The 19368-nt window shown below is 37.4% G+C and overlaps 2 protein-coding genes across 2 annotated transcripts in view; one reads left to right on the plus strand and one right to left on the minus strand.

The window, feature by feature from the left end:
• Nucleotides 1–976, plus strand: part of ERICH5 (glutamate rich 5) — a 31139-nt gene extending 30163 nt beyond the window's left edge. The window contains exon 5 of the mRNA XM_044668583.1: nt 871–976. Within this exon, the coding sequence (XP_044524518.1) occupies nt 871–893 (23 nt within the window). The 3' untranslated portion in view covers nt 894–976. The remainder of the gene's footprint in view (nt 1–870) is intronic.
• A 14318-nt stretch (nt 977–15294) lies between these two features.
• Nucleotides 15295–19368, minus strand: part of LOC123240888 (2-iminobutanoate/2-iminopropanoate deaminase-like) — a 13029-nt gene continuing 8955 nt past the window's right edge. Inside the window, exon 6 of the mRNA XM_044668604.1 lies at nt 15295–15615. Coding sequence (XP_044524539.1) covers nt 15559–15615 — 57 coding nt within the window. The 3' untranslated portion in view covers nt 15295–15558. The remainder of the gene's footprint in view (nt 15616–19368) is intronic.

Consider the following 19368-nt stretch of genomic DNA (forward strand, 5'->3'; position numbering starts at 1 on the left):
GCTAAGTGACAAGGCAAAGGGAACACCCGACTTGGAGTTAGAAAGACCTGAGTTCAACTCCTGTATGATATTCCTGTTTTCTGTGTGGTACTGAGCAAGTCACTTAATTTTCTAGCCTCAATTTCCTCATCTGTAAAACACAAATAACAACAGCAACTACCTCACAGGGGTATTGTGAGGATCAAATGAGATATTATATATGTATGTGTATAAAGCGCTTTGCAAATCATATAGTGCTATGTAAATGCTAGCTATTGTTATATTTAGTTACTTTCTATACAAATGAATCCAATCTTAGCAATCAAGTGAATCAAAATTCACTTAATGTAAAGGAAAGAGATTGAAAGAAGAAAATGTAAACCTTTAAATGTAAGTGAGTAGAGAAAGGAATAAAAGGTAGAGAAAAAGCGGAAAAAAGGAGGACCGTGCTGTGCACTAATCTAAGTACACACAGCACATTCACACACAGACATACGTATTCACACTCATATTTGTTAATGGAGTCACATAGTGGTGATGGCTATACACAGTTCACAAATGCCCCATCACTTATTCAAAGAATCCTAGCATTTACTGCAAGAAAGGGCTTTCGAGATCATTGAGGCCCTTGTTTGAAATACATTTATGATCTTAAAAGTAAATTTCAGTTTCTGTAATGATATGATCATTTCTCATTGTATATCAAAGTACAAGTTATTTACAAAGACTTCCATAGACAAATTATTTATGTTTTTTAAATGTGTCATTTTTAACCAGCTGCTGATATTCATGTTTGTGGCAGAGGCATTCCATTGAGTTGTATCTTAAAAAAAAATACCCTGTGTCCCTAAATCCTGTTATAGCTTTAATTATGTTTTAAATATATTTCAGAGTTAACAAATAGCAAGAAGTAAGATCCAGATGCTGCCTACTACACAGATTCCACTCTTCATCCTGTTCAGCTGTTTAAGTGAACATCATTTTACAGTGTTTTGACCTGGGGGGAGGGGGAAATAAGACATCAGGACTTTACAAGGAATTTATAAGCTTTGACCAATGTTTTAAAAAATTGCCACAAACAAGTGACCTTTCAAAGAATTCTTCAAAAGTTGCCAAGATACTTTGACAAGTAGTTACATATGTACATTTTTCACTTCCCTGCCATTGAGTGCCTTGTGTATGTTATAGATTTCTGTTTTGGGAAGATTTTTGTTTGAAATGTAAATATATTTCACACCTTTTCAAATTTCCGTTAAGATCTTCTAAATTCATTTTTACATTAAACAGTGACTAAGGAGCAGCTAGGGAGCACAGTATATAGATAGAGTGCCAGGCCTGGAGTTGAGAGGACCTGGTTTCAAAAATGGCCTCTTGGTTGTGTGACCCTAGGCAAGTCAATTAACCGTCATTGATTAGCCCTTGCCACTCTTCTGTTTTAGAACTGATACTAAGACAGAAAGTAAGGATTTAAAAAACAAACCAAAAAACAATAATTACTAAAATTTCTTGTTTTAAATATTTAATCCACAGGAATACAAGATGGTGAAAGACAATGGTCATATTTTTTCCTTATTTAACTGATTAGTGTTATGACCCAAATTTTAAAATGCTAATTTGTGAGGTAGATGATAAGAAATTAACAGAATAGTTAATTCCAGGAAAGGAAACTTACAGAATGTGATCTTCAACTTCATACTTTATGCAACTTTAAAAAGAATTTTTTAAAAATCATTATCATGACAGGATCCCTATATAGCCAGTTACTTATTTAGAAGCATAATTTTTTTTCTGATCAATATCCAAAAAAATTATTTATATCAGGGAAAATAAAAATTTGCTAGACAAATTTCAACAAAAATCTTTTCATAATTGATGGACTGAAAAATGAGTAGTATAATAAGTAAGCACAGTCAGTGATGCACTTTTATTCCATTTGGATCTATGTATCTTTGTGAGGTAGCATTTCTTTTTTCCCAGCTGTGCTAAATGAAATGTAATTAAAAATTTAAAAAGACTAGGTAGAGTAATACTGGTAAAATCTATGAAAATTTCTTTTTTTTTCATCTTAAGGCTAATATGACTGCTGAAATTATGCCATAGCTTGTTAGCAAAATGCATTTTTTGTAACTTTAAAACTTAATATTTTGGAACCAGTGACTGTATTTCTTTATTAAAATTATCAGTGGGATAAATTTTTTAGTTTTATGGACTTTTTGTCTTTTATAACAATATTTCCCAGTACTCCCCCTCACCATTCCACTTGGGACAAAGAAAAGCACAATGATGGACAGTATTCTGTGCCTACAGTCTCCCATCTTTCTACCAAGAAGAAGGCAGTGTGTTTACTTACCTGCTCTCCAAGTCCAAGATTAGTCATTGAAGTTAATTTGAGAACTTGCAGGCTTTTTGTGTTTTCTTTATTTATATTGCTTTAGTAATACCACATATTGTTCTTATAGTTCTATTCATTCCACAATGAGTTAGTTAATTCATACATGTCTTTCAGAGTTTCCTCAATTCTCCATATTTGTAATTTCTTACAGTGAAGTCATATTCCATTACCTTCATATGCCAGAATTTCTTCAATCTCCAATTTAAAAAAAAAAACTGGAAATAAAGTGGTTCTCTAACGAATCAAGTTTAAAATAATACAGGAACTGATGGTGAAGTTTTATAAAAATTTTAAAGGCATTAGCATTCATACTCAAGATCTTTGGTCCATTCCATCTATTTTAAATGTATATAAATATACACTATATATATATATATATATATTGTATTTTATACAACTGAACGCAGAGTTGCTTTCCAGACAACATACAGTTACTGAGGAAATATTTTAAATTGTTTGTTGATTCCACTGTTCACAGAAGATGACTGCCATCGTTTATAGGTAAAATACACAAAGAACTTTTCTCAATTTACTCTTTAATCCTAGAACTGATTTCTGGGGGCAGCTAGCTGGCTCAGTAGATTGAGAGCCAAGCCAAGAGAGGGGAGGTCCTGGTTCCAAATCAGACCTTGGACACTTCCTAGCTGTATGACCCTGGGCAAATCACTTAACCCCCATTGCCTAGCCCTTACCATCCTTCTGCATTGGAACCAATACACAGTATGATTCTAATACTGAAGGTAAGAGTTTAGAAAAAAAAAAAAAAGAGAACTGGCTCCTAAGTAATTTTTTTCATTAAGCGGTTCAAAAGATTTATTCTTTATTTAATGACCTTACACATGAATGACAAAACTCAATGTATGTTGCACTTTGCCTGGCAAAAAAAGCTTTTTAGAAAACAACCAATTATTTCTTCAAACAGAATTACTTCTGTTCCTTATGACTTATGAAACACTGGATATTTCAGAGCTCTTTGTACAATAAAAGGACTTCAGCTTTCTTATCTCCATTTTGCAAAAGTTGTATCTTGAACACAAACTTCTTAATGTCTTTCTCATGAAGGTTTCTTGATGAATCACTAATAAAACTTGATTAGAACTGAGTTTTCCAGCACTTATGAATCCCCTTATTTCAGAACAGCTTCCCATGATGCTTTCATTACTAAATTTTCTTCCACTGGTAATATGGGGAATCATGAGTAGATGATGTCCTATGGGAGATGTCTGCAGAAGATGCCAAATGCAGACCTGGAAGCATCCAGGCCAGATCCCATGTTTCCTTGGAAGTATTGGCTCCAAATAGCTCTTTCATCTGCCAGTGGCCCATTACACAGGGCTGAGCGTCCCTATGAGTAATTTGGAAAGAAGCTTCCCAGCCTCTCCTTCCTTTTTGATCTTGGAAAGAAGCTGTTGAGAGTGGAGTTGAATACCTTGACCCTGACCATATGATTTATTTATTTATTTATTTTTAAGACCTTACCTTCTGTCTTAGAATCAATACTGTGTATTGATTCCAGGGCAGAAGAGCACTAAGGGCTAGGCAATAGGGCAGTGACCTGTCCAGGGTCACACAGCTAGGAAATATCTGAGGCCAAACTTGAACCCAGGATTTCCCATCAGTAGACTTGGTTCTCAATCCAGTGAACCCTCTAGCTGTCCCCTTTTAAAGACTTTTAAAATGTATTTTATGACTGAATACTAATTAAAAAAAGAGGCTAGATAAATCATGTTGTGTGAAAACCAAGGTTGGAGTTTCTTAGGTTCATAGTCAGTTAAATTTCATTTTGAAACACAGTACTGACAGAGTTTCTGTTTGTGAAAAATAATCAAATTTGGATTAGCCTGTTTTAGACATTATTGAAAGAATCCTACATTACTCAAGTTAAATAAGACTAAAATTTGGGGCAGGTAGTGGATAGAGCACTAGGCTTGGAATCAGGAAGACTCATCTTTATGAGTTCAGATCTGGTCTCAGACATGTTCTAGTTTTATGATCCTGGGAAAGTCATTTAACCCTGTTTGCTTCAGTTCCTCATCTGTAAAATGAGCTGGAGAAGGAAATGGCAAACCACTCCAATATCTTTGCCAAGAGAATATAAGGTGTTTTATCATAAACTAGAAAATTATCAAACAGAAACATTTTAATACACTGTTGGTGGAGCTCTGAACTGATCCAACCATTTTGGAGAGCAATTTGGAATTACACCAAGAAAGCTGTAAAACTGTATAGCTGCTGGGTCTTTTTCCCAAGGAGTTCAAGGGAAAAGGAAAATAAGCTATAGGTTCTGTTTGTAGTGGGAAAGAACTAGAAATTGAAGGAATGCCCATCAATTGGGGAATAACAAAACAAATCATGGTGTATGATTGTGATGGAATACTACTGTGCCATAAGAAACAATGAGCAGGTTAACTTTTTTTAAACTGTTGAAATATTTTTAATTGTTTATTGGTATCCTGTATAGACAAGATAATGAACAATGAAATGAGTAGAACCAAGAGAACATCACACACAGCTACAGATTTAATACTTGAAGAATAAATTATGAATTTTACCTTCAGAGAATTAACTGAAAAATGGAAATATGAAAACATCATTTATACATGCATATCTATGTCCCAGATGATGCCTTCTACGATGTAGGGAGATGAGGGAGAAACTCAGAAAAATAAATAAATTCTATTAATAATAAAAAAGAAACATTTCCATATATAAAGAAGGCCAAAAAATGGGCATTGTTTATGAAATATAAATTCATTATCTTAATATAGTATCTCTGCCAAGAAAATCCCAAATGGAGTCATGGAGAGTCAGACACCAGCTGTAAAACAACTGAATAAAATAAAGTCATTTGGTTTGGTAAGCAAAATGTGAATTCTTTAGTCCATTTCATAAAGGCAAGTGCCTTAGAAATCCCTAACCCATTTATGTTGACTTAACATTTTAAGTTAAAGTACTGAGGATTAAATATAAGAGAAGATGGTCTTCCCTCCATTTTTCTCCTCCCCACCAACTTTGGATGCCAGTGTGCTGGCTTTTGCCTTGATGTTTATCTTGATGGAGTCTATTTTAATCACACTCAGTAGCCTACCCTTCCCATTTTAGTGTTTATACAAAATTAGAATGCTCAGTTTTTCATATTCTCAAGGCAAAAGAAAGACTGATTGTAGGGAATTAATCAAGTCAAATTGAACTGTTTGGTTTTGTGAGTGTCTCTGTACTTGTTTTTGTTTTTAGACTTACCATTAGGGAACTCTTAGTTCCCCATGTATAAGGCTCTCCACTAACTAACTTAATTGGGAATGATTTAATTGGATTCTCACTATATTATCTCCTTTTGTCCTCCTCTGACCAGGTCAGAGTGAGCAGTACCATGACCTCCTCATCCTTTTGGATTGCTTCTCTTGAGCCTAGCCTAGTTGGCATCCACTTCTGGAGCCATATATCATATTTCTGATTCATGAGTCCCACAGTCTACTCAAATCCTCACATATTTTTCTGATACATTCTTGCCTAATATGGTCTCTCTAACTAGAACCTTAAGGATAGCTCATTGGACCTGAGACTAGGGACAGGGATTGGATTTTAGATTGGGTTAGCAATACAAAGGGAGGCATCTCTGGAGAAATTTACCAATAAATAAATAAATAAATAAATAGGAAATCCCTCCCTTGTCCTGCAATACCAGTGTTAATTCACAAGAGGGAGACATCTCCATAGAAATTTACCAACTTTCCCCCCCCCCAAAAAACCCTCAACTTTAAGGCAATGGAATTGTCCCCCTGTAGCTGCTGGCCAAAAATTTACCCCTCTCCTTTAGTGACTTGACTTCTTTGCCTATACAGGATGGAAGGAAACCATTATCCAAAAATATTTATAAAACACCTGGCACTTAAATGCTTGATTTCTCTTTTCTTCCTAGAAAGGGCTAGCAAGAGCCATTAAGAAAGGAAGCAAGCATTTGTTAGGTACAGTTCGGAGAAGCTGTTGAAACCCAAAACCTTGGGAACTTCTCCTGTGTCTTATAAATGTACCAGGTTCCCAGGTGTTACGAAGTCAGTTTTAAATGACTTGTAAAAGGCTTTAGCCATTTATTAGTATGAAATTCCCAATGACCTCCCCCCTCACACACACACACACACACACACACACACACTTTTTCCTCCTGGGAAAATACACAGCATGCTGTAGACCTTTATAAGCATGCCTGCCACTCCTGTACATGACCCTGCCTAAAGATCAGAAAGTATCATTAGGTAAAGAAATCCATTTTCTGGGGAATATTTTTGCATTGAAATTTGTTTAATTAATCTTAAAATGTAGATACATTTCAGAATTTTTCCTCTTGAATAAGATGCAAATAATTGTAAGCAAAAAAAAAAAAAGTACAATGTGCTATTTTATTACAATGGGGAAAACAGTGGAAATTAAAGTACTTTTTTCTTAGTTATATCAACCCCAAAGAGCCCTGTTTTCTTCAGAGTAGTTAAAGGAGGATGGAAGAAAGAGCCTCTCACCTGTTTCCCTCGGTAAATTCTTAAGTAATGGTAGTTCTGGGGGTTACTAGGTTATTTGGGGCTATATGGGGTTATTTTGCTCTGCCCATCCCTATTACCACCACAGAAGTAATAAATAGACGAGATCCTGGAGGACATCCTATCCAATCCCTTATTCCATTAAGTGACTTGATGAGGCCACACAATGGCAGAACTGGGACTGGTACCTAGGTCTCCAAGTTCAGTGCTCTTTAATGAGCAGGCCCTCAAAGACCAAATGTCTATTACAAATTCCACCAAAGTCTGCTGGGAGAAGAAACTGGAAGGCAGCCTTGGTATATAAGCTAGAGTTTGGTGTACTCTTGCCTCCTTTTGGGTCAGCATGAAAGAGTCTCGGGTAATCTGGATTTCCAAGGTATATTTTTTGGGAAAAGGCTTGAGATAACAGCATAGTGTCCTAGCAGTAAACCGGGGAGTTAGAAGGCCCGGGTTTTAATTCTGGCTCACCCGCTTAATGTCTATGTGATCCTGGGCAAGCCAGGTACCTTATCTGGGCCATGATTTTCCCCATCAATTGGACTAGATAACCTTAGACCTTTTCTTCTTTAAATCTCATGTCCCTTGCTTTCTGACCTACCAGTGAAAAGCATAGGTTCTTGTGCATTGTAGTTATTCTATACAGAATGGTCATTTATTTATAATAGTTTCATAGTAATGAATTAAGTAGGAGGGAGTTTTCTTACTTGTAATAAAATGTAATTGAACCAAAGTTCAAAAGATAAAAAGCAGTTTAGTCCTGCTGAACACTTTAGACTATGGCAAGTGAACACTATGCATACTCATTTAACAACTATTCATTTGCTTTGTGAAAGTCATTTTTTTCCTGGAGAATTTAGGGATATTATCAAGGAAGTTCCAATAATTCTTACCATAGTATATTTATTTGTGAGCATCATGGAATGTGTAAAACAACTAAGCCTAAAGTGTTAATTTTGCTCCAAACAGATTAAGAAGGGCTGATTTAAAAAATTATTATCATTATTTTGCCCAGAACTTTTTTATCATTCGGTAAGATTTGACTTTTAGTTTTTTCCTTCACTGATGGCCTGGAAACCTTTTAAGGGCAGGCATTATAATCATCCCCACAACACTTAGAAAAGTACCTTATAAATTTTGTTGTTTAAGTCATTTCAGTCTTGTCCAACTCTTTATGATTCTATTTGCCATTTGGTAGAGATGCTGAAGTGATTTGCCATTTCCTTCTCCAGCTCATTTTACAGATGAGGAACTGAGGCAAACATAGTTGTCACTAGCAAGTATCTGAGGCTAGATTTGAACTCAAGTCTTTCTGACTTCAGGCCCAGCACTCTATCCAATGTCTCTGGAAAAATACATCAGGAGTGGGAATCTCCATCATGGGAATTTCCAAGGAACTGAAGTAGGTGGGGTCTTATGTACAATTTTGGGAATAAAGGAAAGGAAGGACAACTGATTGGTTTATATGGAGACAAATGGTTGAACTACCTAGTAGCAGACTAGATACAATATAAAAACTTTTAAGACAAAAGGATACTTAAGATTAGATTATAACTACTTCTCCCATCTAGGCTGAGATCTTTGGGTACTTGAAGGTTTATTGTTCAGTCTTGGACAAACCTATTAATCCTGTCTAGGGTGATTCAGGAGTTCCTGAGGGCTTCATAATACAACTTGTCCGCCTTTTGGATCCTTTTCTGTGTATGCCCTGCATTCCTTTAGTGTTCTACATTAGGCCCCAAGATGAAGTCGCAGAACAGTTGCTAAACTGCATGGATGAAGATGGGGAATTTCCTGTACCAGTGAAATCAGGGGACTGGCATACAAAATATCAGTACTGTTGCTTGGATATGACAACATTATCTTCAGAGAATTTCCAGAATGACTTTTTCCCAGTGTTTAAACAAAGAACTCCAAAGACAAACTATGAATTAGTTTTGTCTCTCAGGAAAGTACCTTTCCAGTCACCCTAGCCTCAGGCTATTGCATCTTTCCCAGGCTTCAAGTCACTGGCTATTTGTGTCTTTCCTAAGCTTTTGTGAAATTTAGGAAGCCTTTTGGTTGCTCCCTCTACTTTTCCCTAAAATCTATTTAAGCAAATCCTTTTCTTTAGTTGAGAGGAAGTCCCTGTACTATAGTTCTGAACTGTTTCCCAGATTAGAATCCTCTTCTCTGATTAAAGATCCTTCATTATAGTGCTTCATTATAGTGCATAGTAGTTCTGTATTTTTTTCAGGCCAATAGATACAAAAGGAATCCTGGAAAGACTATTTACAATCAAATTGTCCTGGGCATTTTGTTGTAAGAGCTAGATTCAGGATCTCTGAGGTCAAGAAGAAAAGGCAGAGTTGGGGGCAGCAGCTGTGGTCATTCAAAAAAAGGAACAAGTGGAAAGCCAATTGGAGAAATAGGGTCCTAGATAGGACCTTTTATCTGAATTCCTTCATGATCAATCCAGGCTGAGGCAGCCTTTGTGTTTGATCCTGGTAACTTAAGCCCTGAAAAGCTGGGCTACCAGCAGGTTGGTTAATCTGAAAAAATTGACCCCTCATTTTATAATTGGAAGTCATTGAGAGAAATAGAATCTGTAATAGATATTTTATCTGGATCCCATTATAAAATCATCAGCAGGTAATACTGTGTGTATGATTTTTTTTCTGCACTGCATGACAGGACAGATAGAATGGGTTTATCTAAGATAAAAATCTTGACTCCTCTTTTGATTCCTTTTATGATCCACACCTTTTCTTGTCGGAGATCTTTAAGTTCTTAGCAAAACAGCAGTTGAGGAGTTAACAATTTGTCCTAAGAGAAAAGAGCAGAAATCAGTAGAAGCTGGCCTGACCCTGTAATCTCTTCCTAGAGAGCCAATGTCAAAGTAGGCAGAGTCAGACAACCTTCATATTCAGCTAGGTACTTTCCACCCCACACCCTACACAATCTCAAAGGCTCATTCTTTAATGTATCTTTTGAAATATGGAAGCTTTTTACCAAAATAACTTTTAAATAAAGTGAGGCTCATTTCTGGCCTTGGACATTATCTCATAATCTTTATGAGAAAATTCTTTGTAAAACTATATACCAATGATGAGGTAATTCTGTGTCTGCGCAGCCACAAATTCCCGTGTGCCTGTGTGAAAGAAGTTTTTTGAATACTGTATATAATAAAATCCCAAGCTCATTGCCAGTTAGAAGCAGCAACCATGAGCTGACAGACAGATGGTCTCTAGCATCATTCTTTCTCACCTAAGCTGTCCCCTTATCATATTCCTGGAGCTGTTGGATAGCTTTCAACAAACAACTTTTTTGGTATGGTTGGGGGGAAAGAATGGAATTGTGTCTACTGGGATTTTTATCCCCTGCTCCAGTCTCACCTTCACCTTTGTTATTACCAGTTTTATCATCAGACTTTACCTTGGACAATTGCAGGATGAGAGAGGAGAGAGGAAAGGGTGCAAGGATTCCTTTGAACAGGAGCAGGCTGAAAAGAAGATTGTTGGCAGAAGGGTGAAGGGAGAAGGTCCTATGGACATTTTGGCTTCTTTGATTTTTTTCTGGCTTGCCATTTGGATGTAAGATATGAACTTCAAAACTATTCCACCTGTACTTCAGCCATTGTCTTCATCTCCCACCTGAACCACAGGCTCTGCTCTTATGACCAGCCTGGATTCTGATGGGTGAGCTTTTGCCTGATCTTGTCTAGAGTTGGGTCTCCATTTCGCTTTCTGGCCATTCAAAGCCAAGCTAACCCACAAGCACCGTTTTTTCTCCTTCTTACTTCCCCTTATGTGAGATAAAAATGTTGACAAGTATCCCACTCACTCAAATAAACAAAACCTAGAATTAGAAGGCAGGACTGCTTATTCTCATCATAAAATTCTCATCATGTTTATTCTCATAAAAGAGAGCACTTCAGTGACGGGCTAAGAAATGCTGACTGACTAGGCAGCAAACAGGCAATATAAAAATATAAGTTCCTAATACAAGGCTCCCCCCCCCCCCCCACTCCCTGTCAGGTCCCCAGCACTAGGTCTTGACCTACAATCCAAAACAACCGTTTCCAACTCAGTTCAGGTGAGGCAAGGGGAGCAACTGAGCTCTTTCTTTGCTCTTTGCTTTCATTGCTCTTTCATCAGTCTCCTTCCCAAGCTTGTCCCAGAGACCTCAATCAACAAAAGGTAATAAACTAGTTTTTGTGAGCTGACTGTTCATTCTGGGAATAGTACACTCAATTCTGTCTCACAAATTCTAAGTTCCCTTAAGGGTAGAAACAGCCTTATTTGCTAGTACTTGTATCCTCAGAACTTGGTAGGGTGCTAAGCACATAGTGAACACTTATAAAATGCTTTCATCATACAATCATTAGATTTAACATTCAGTTAGTAATAAGCATTTTATTAAGAGTTTATTAAGAACTATATGTCAGGGGCAGCTGAGTGGATTGAGAGTCAGGCCTAGAGACGGGAGGTCCTAGGTTCATATCCAGCCTCAGACACTTCCCAGCTGTGTGACCCTGGGCAAGTCACTTGACCCCCATTGCCCACCCTTACCACTTTTCCATCAAGGAGCCAATACACAGAAGTTAAGGGTTTAAAAAAAAAAAAAGAACTATATGTCAGGTACTATGCGAAGGGTAGAGAATACAAAAAAATTCAAGACCATGGTCTAGGCCCCTAAAGAGGGTCAATTCTAAGAGGGGAGATAACATGCCAATAATTAGGTACATACCTAAATTTAAATCCAGCCTCAATATGTATAACCCAGATTGAATTGCTTGCCAGCTCTGGGAAGAGAGAGGAAAGGGAGACAATTTGGATCATATAACTTTGGAACATGTAATTGGTAAAAAAAATAATAATTAAATCCAGCTTCAGATACCTCCTAGCTGTGTGGCTCTAGTCACTTAACCTGTCTGCCTCATTTTCCTCAATTGTAAAATGGAGAAATAATATACTTCCCAGGATTTTTTGTGAGGATCAAATGAAATAATATGTTCAAAGCACTTAGCACATAATATATGCTTCTTCTTTTCTGCATACACTAGAATAAATGGAAGTTAGTCTCAGAATATAGGCTTTAGCAATGGGAAAAACTGGGAAAGGCCTCATGTAGATCCTGTTAACTTGGAAATAAATACAGAACTTCCAAGTAATCAGAAAACCCACTCTAATCAAATAAAGGGATAGGTTCATTATTCTGGACACCACATAAAGTCATAAACAAATTCCATCAGAACCAAAGGCTCTGAGACTCTGGGAGAAGATACCATACTAGATGCCAACTGCAAAGAGATAATGAACCTGAGAGTCTCTTATACCTTTTGGGGAAGCTTACAAAGACTAAACATAAACAGGTGTGTAAACCACCTAACATTCAGCACCCATAGCATTAGAGAATGATCAGCTGTAACAAATTAAAGACAAAGGTCAAACTCAGAAGCTGGGCTTCCTTGAGAGAAACTTTCATCCAATAGAGAAGCCTCCAAAACAAAAAGGTGCTTAACATTCAAATCATAATAGGTGTGCTTAGTACTGGGGTTTTTCAAAAGGGTAAACTGAATCATCCAAAAATCCACATTGACAATCCCTTGTAGGATTTGAACTAATTTTTTAAAAATCCTTACCTTCTGTCTTAAAATTGATACTAATTATTGGTTCTGTCAACCCACTATCTTCCCGAGTGACACCCCCCACACCTGACCAGGGTTGAACTGGGTGAGACAAAGACACTGGAAACTGAGGAAGAAGCAAAGGGTATTTTCATGTATTCTTCTCAGCCGAATGAGTATGCTTGCAGAAACCTCTCTCCTAAGGAGAGAAGCTCATGAGATACGAAAATTAGCCAGCTTTTATTGTTTAAAAGATGAGGAAGAAAAACAAGAAAAAAAAAACCCAGATTATTGCTTGAGGCACAGGTATAATAGCAAATTCTTGATAATAACTCCTAGAAGTGACTTTTGGGGTCTCAAGGAGGAGAGAGGCTGATAACAGTTTTCTTATCTAGAAATCTCTGCAGTTCTTCCTGGTGAGAGAATGATCTTTATCAGGAAAGATTGGTTGGATTGTTCTCTGTCCAGGCCCTGTTTGTGCAGTTAGGGTAGGGTTCAGTAGGTAGGCTCCCATTTCTCAAACTTAGCTTATAGTCACAAAGAATTACTATTATGCATCAGAAACCCCTGGAAAATGAAGGCTTGAATAAACCGAAATAATTATTATAGTCAGTATTCCTTTCACTTTCTCAGTTCCATGGCATAAGAATAATAAGAGCTAGTCAATTGGGGTTAAGTGACTTGCCCAGGGTCACATAGCTCAGAAGTGTCTGAAGCCAGACTTGAACCTAAGGACCTCCCATCTCTGGGCTTGGCTCTCTATCCATTGGGCCAGCTAGCTGCCCCTGAGCTGAGTTTTGAAAAATTCAGAGAAGCAAGGAGGTGGGGTGAAGAGGGAAACCATTTCTGGCATGTGGGTTGGCATGGATTTGGGAGATAAACTGTTATCCTTGAGGAGCAAAATGGAAGCTGGTGTTGTTCCATGGACCATTATGGGGAGTGAAGTAAAGTGTAAGAATACCAGGAAGGTAAGGCCTGCACTTTAGAAAGATTACTTTGGCAACTGAATAGAGAATACATTAGAATGTGGAAGACTTGTGTTAGGGAGACTAATTAGAAGACTACTGCAATAATTCAGGCAAGAGCTATTGAGGGCATGAATTAGGGTGGCTGATATGAGTGAAGGAGAAAGTATATACATGTGTGTGCATACACACATGTATATATCACACACACACATACACATAAAAGCTATTGTGAAGTCAGAAAATAAGATTTGATAATAGATTTGATATTTGGGGTAAGAAGTCAAAGATGGCACCCAAGTAGGGAGAGCTTTTAAGAGTAACAGGAAAGTTGGGAAGAAGAGAGAGTTTGGTGGTAAGATAATTAATTCTATTTTGGACATGGAGAACTAGTTTAAGATGTCCAAAATTCAGTTGATAACAAAAAAAAAACTAGAATTTAGGAGAGAGATTAGGGATCTGGGTGTCATCTGCAAAAGAGGGAGAGTTTAACACCAAGATCACCAGGTGTGACTGGATGGAGGGAAGAGAGAAGAGTACCCAGGAAAGTACCCTGTGGGTTGAACATGGATTAGTAGATAAAAATCCAGTAAATGACACCAAAAAGGAATGCTCAAACAGACAAGAAGAGAATCAGGAGAAAGCAGTGCAATGAAAGCCTTTAAGGAAAAGAGGATGACCAAGTGTCAAGGACTGCAGAGAGGTCAAAAAGGATGATGGTGAGAAAGTCTTCAATGTTTTAATTACCTAACCCAAAAGGGTGCAATTCAATATGATAGTTTTTGTTCCAAAAAGGTGTGCATTCCCACAAATCCTTATAAATTTCCTTGGAAGAGAAATATGTCTACATTTTATGTCTTTGTTTTTCTAATTAGCATTGTATTGTCAGAGATAGGTACCAAAAGAGATATGGCTATGCTAAAAGTGATATGATATAAACAGAATACATGGGTCACTCACACATGGGCAATAGCTAAGTATCTCCTACTTTTGTATACTACTCTGGGAGTTCTGCTTTGGTCATCATTCTATAATCTTGTCCAGAAGAAAGGAGTGACTTCCTCTATCTTCTAATAGTAAAAGCTGGTTCAAGGAGCTTCACAGTTTACAAGGCAATTTAAATGTCATATAACTAGATCCTCATGGTTATACTATGACAAAAAGCATGTCTGGAATTATTATCTCCATTTTATAGATCATAGGCTCATTGATTTAGCACAGTGCTAGGCACAAAGTGAGTGCTTACTTTATCATGAAATCATTCATGTAAGAGACTATAGATATTCTCTAACACTAGACTTTACATTCAGTTGGTATATAAGAAGCCATATATTTTATTTTATAGAAGCAAAACTAAGGGCTAGTGAATTTGAGATGAGGGAAATATAGTTTAGTGATTTGTTCAAGGTCACATCGACAGAGCTGGTTCTTCCAGTCCCCAATCCTAGGCTTTCCCTACTATGTGCATGGGATTCTTAACCTGAGGTCCATGGACTCCCAACGGCTTCCTAAACACATTTCAAGATATCTGTGCAAATGGATAGAGAAAAAGCATATCTTTATTTTTATACGTCTAATTCTAATTTAGCATTTCCTTTAATTATTAATGTAGGTAACCAACATTACTTAGATAAAGGGTTCATGGGCTTCATCAGAGCACCAAAGGGATCCAAAACACCAAAAAAAAGCTAAGAAGTCTTGTATTCGTGGTTCTATGGCAACTTCTTACCTTTAAGGGATAGGTGGCAAAGTGTGTGGCCAAAGCTAGTTAAACATTGCTCCAGAGCACCCTGTCTCCTCCTAGACCATAATCTTTACAATATCTGAAATATCTTTGAAGGATGATTCCTTAGTTCTGTTTGGCTCTGCTATTATACAATGAGGGTCTGTTTTCCAATTCAAAGTGGTGATAACACTTTAATTTTGTTTTTTCCCCTAACTTGGAACAGCTTCTAAATTTAGTCACTGAAATGCTATTTTGCTTAAAGTTAAGGATTTTCAATAAAAGCTGCTAAAATGAGAAGATGAAGAATCATGAAGCAGCATGTTCAGTCTAACATGCTGCTGCCAGAACACTTTTCATAATCAGATGCAGGTGAGTGGCCCCTGCACAGCTATCATTTCAATTTCCACACGAGCTCCCTGTGAAAAAATAAGGAAACAAATTCCATCAAAAATAAAAACAATTGCAAAGCTCCTAAAATGCATCATGTGCTGATCTCTTTTCCAAAGCTACTCTTTTTAAAGTTTAGGCATTTCATATCTCAAGTAAACTATCCCAATTACCTCCTCTCTATTGGCCCATGCAGCCTGTACTAAATGAAAGTTTGGTAGTGGGCTGTCATTAACTGAGGGGCAGGTGAGTGACAGAGTGGATAGAGTGCAGTGCTCATCTTCCTGAGTAAACACTTGCTAGCTGTGAGACCCTGCATAAGTCACTTAATCCCATTTGCCTCAGTTTCCTTATCTTTAAAATGAACTGGAGAAGGAAATTGCAAACTACTCCGGTATTTTTGCCAAGAAAACTCCAAATAGGGTTACAAAGAGTAGGACATGACTTAAAAAACAACTGAACAACAACAAAACTCACAAACTGAAGTCAGTGGAAACAGTATTTTTTTATAGAAAAGGGGGGAAATGGCTTGTAAAACTCTACCAAAAACCAGATGTTAGATGAACAGCCAAGGAAAAAAGAATAAAGATGGCATTAGAGTATAAAACCTTGCCAGGGAACATGGAAAAAAAAAAGGCCAAGTATGAGAATAAGGCCATTATCTGATATTTACATAGCATTTTTTAATTTCAAAGGTTTTCATATTTATTATCTTATTTGATCCTTAAAACAATCCCTATGAGGCAAATATGTTGGCCATAATCATTCCCCATTTTACAGTTGAGGAAACTGAGGTTAGGAAACAATAAATGGCTTGCTACTGGCCATACAATCCCACCTATAAGAGCCAAGATCTGAAGCCAGGTTTGCTTGACTCCAAGTTCTGGGCTCTTTGTACTACTCCTTTTAAAAACCCTTTCAATACTGAGCATCGGTTCCAAGGCAGAAGAGTGGTAAGGACTAGGCAATGGAGGTTAAGTGACTTGCCCAGGGTCACACAGCCAGGAAGTGTCTGAGGCCAGATTTGACCCCATTTCCTCCTGTCTCCAGGTCTGGCTCTCTATCCACTGAGTTACCTAGCTGCCCAGTTTGTGACTTTTTAAGTGAAAAGTGAGTCAAAATGTTCTCATTTAATCTGTTAGGAAGGATAAGAGGAATCACTTAAGACAGCAGTAAGAGAGGAAGAAAAACATGGAGAAGACTAGAAGGGTGATAGTTCACTGAAAGAGCTGGCAAAGGCTCTATCTGTGTAGAGAAGAGTATTTGCCCAGCTGATGAAGATCAACTATCAAGGCAGCTGGGTGTTCGGTGGATAGAGTCAGGCCTGGAGATAGGAGGTCCTGGGGTCAAATCTGGCTTCAGACACTTCCTGGCTGTGTGACCCTGGGCAAGTCACTTAACCCCCAGTGCCTACCCCTTATCACTCTTCAGCCTTGGAACTGATACTTAGTACAGTTAAAAAAAAAAAAAGCAATCAAGTAGCAAGTAGAGAAGCTTCTTGGTGGGTGGTGTAGATGTTGCAGAATGGACAAGAACCTTTGAAAGCTTGCAGTCTAGAGTTACAAGTTACCTTAAACACATAATATTCCTTCCTCATGTGTTTCCAGGTTAGGTTCCCATAAATAATTACTGAGGGCATTGGTGGGAGACTGTGATCTAGGCTTATATGTATACTGGGATGTATTTTATTACTTGTGCATTTGTTTTGATGTATTAATATCCATAAGGTTATTTCTTTTATATTATTAAATACATAGTTACATTTGAGACTTAAAAGTATTACTATGGCAGCAGAGGACACACTGAATGGGGACTTGGGAGCTGGAGTGCTCCAGAGGGGAAGAGTTCCCACCAAAGGTTTCCCCTTGGATCCTAACTTGAAGGGAACTGGGAAGTGGTAGTGTCTCTCTCTGGGACCTGGATCTGCCTGTGTTAAGAACGAGTTAGAGGAGCAAGCCAGATTTAGAGAGAGTGTGAATGTTTAATAACCGGCTTTGTCAGTTTTTTATTAAATATATATATATATATATAATATATATATATATATATAATATATATACCTCACTGTATGTTACCTGCTGCATTACGTCGGATGGCTCTAGAGTAGAGCACACATCTCATTTTCTGGGGTTACATACGAAATTGGTGGCACCGGGTACCAGCCTTGTGGAGGATTTCCGATTTGGCTTCATCTCCTCCTCCTTATTTAAATGAAGAAATGGGGCCCAGAGAGGTGAAATAACTTTGTTTAAGGCTTTCTATGGAGATGGGGGCAGAACCAGAACTAGTCTGATTCCTAATCCAGTGAAGAGAAAGGGTGATCACACTTTTTGCTGTTAGTCATTTTAGTGGTGTCTGATTCTTCACGACCTCATTTAGGTTTTCTTGGCAAAGATACAGAGTGGTTTGCTATTTCCTTCTCCTGCTCATTTTACAGATGAGGAAACTGAGGCAAACAGAATTAAGTGACTTCTCTAGGATGTCACAGCTAGTAAGTGCCTTAAGTCCAGATTTAAACCCATGAAGATGAATCTTCCTAATTCTAAGCCCATTGTTCTATCCACTGCTCCACTAGCTGCTCTACCTGTGGTCATGCTGGTTATCTTTAATTTGTGTGGGCTTTGCTGCCTCTCTCTCTACTCTCACAGTATGTCAAAGTTTGGAGTCTTCATGTGTGACAATGTGTGAGAATAAATTTTATAAGGCTGACCCTAACTACAGTTTGGGCAACTGGATTTAAAAAACTCACAGTATCAAGGAAATCATATGCATGTATCCCTCTCCCAATCCAGCACCTTATTGAATTAAAAGCAATCCAGAAAACAGTTTTGGTGGAAGAAGTAAGAGCTGTTACTTACGAGAGGCAAAGCAGCAACTTGGTAAGCAGATCTGGCTGGAAAACAACCTTTGAAAACTACAAGTAAAATAATTCCACATGAAAAGAACTCTGATAAGACATGATTAAATATTTCACATCGAATAAGTAAAGTAGCAGACAGCAAGGAATGTGGATATAGTCCTGTTTGGAGGTTAGAGCAATATATCTAATAGAAATTTTCAGGTTTTATCTGATTATTTTTTGACACACAATGCTTTACAACTCTAATGAGAATTCACCCAATTATCCTCTAAATTAGTGTTATTCTGACAGTGATTTCAAGTCTTTTGATCAACTTACATTCTCATGATTTTGCTTCTATTTAGAATTATTTCGTTAAGCCCATGGGCCTGGAGTCAGGGGTATAAAGAGAAATCTAGAAATGAAAAACACACAGGCAAATGATTTATATCACAGAATTAATCATTTTAAAATTAGTTATATTTTTTTATTAGTGAGGCTCAGACAAATTTAAATAGGAGGATCACCAAGATTTCCAGAAAAAGTTTGAGGATTAGGGGTTCTCCAATGCTGTGGTTCATTTCTTGGGAAAGTAGATGAGAACAAGTAGATGTAGATGAAAAATAAAAACTTACATTGCTTGTAGACATCATTAAAAAGATTGAAGTCGTTTATGTTGGCCAGTAGAACAGTAGTCTTTACCACTAAAGATACATAGGCACATTCTAATTAGACTGGAACTCAAGGGAAGAGTTCTAGTCTAGGGAGATTCATCATACATTAAACAATCTGAGGACTAATGATATTTTCCCGCTTAAAATCCTTTTTTATTTTCAGACTAATTTCAGTTTATAATAAAGCTCTTGAAATCAAATCACTCACCATTACTGAAGTCACAGCCTCCAGCTTTGAGAATTTCTCCCACATTTACAAGAGCCTATTG

This window comes from Gracilinanus agilis, chromosome 1 (assembly GCF_016433145.1).
Source record: "Gracilinanus agilis isolate LMUSP501 chromosome 1, AgileGrace, whole genome shotgun sequence".
NCBI classification, from domain to species: domain Eukaryota; kingdom Metazoa; phylum Chordata; class Mammalia; order Didelphimorphia; family Didelphidae; genus Gracilinanus; species Gracilinanus agilis.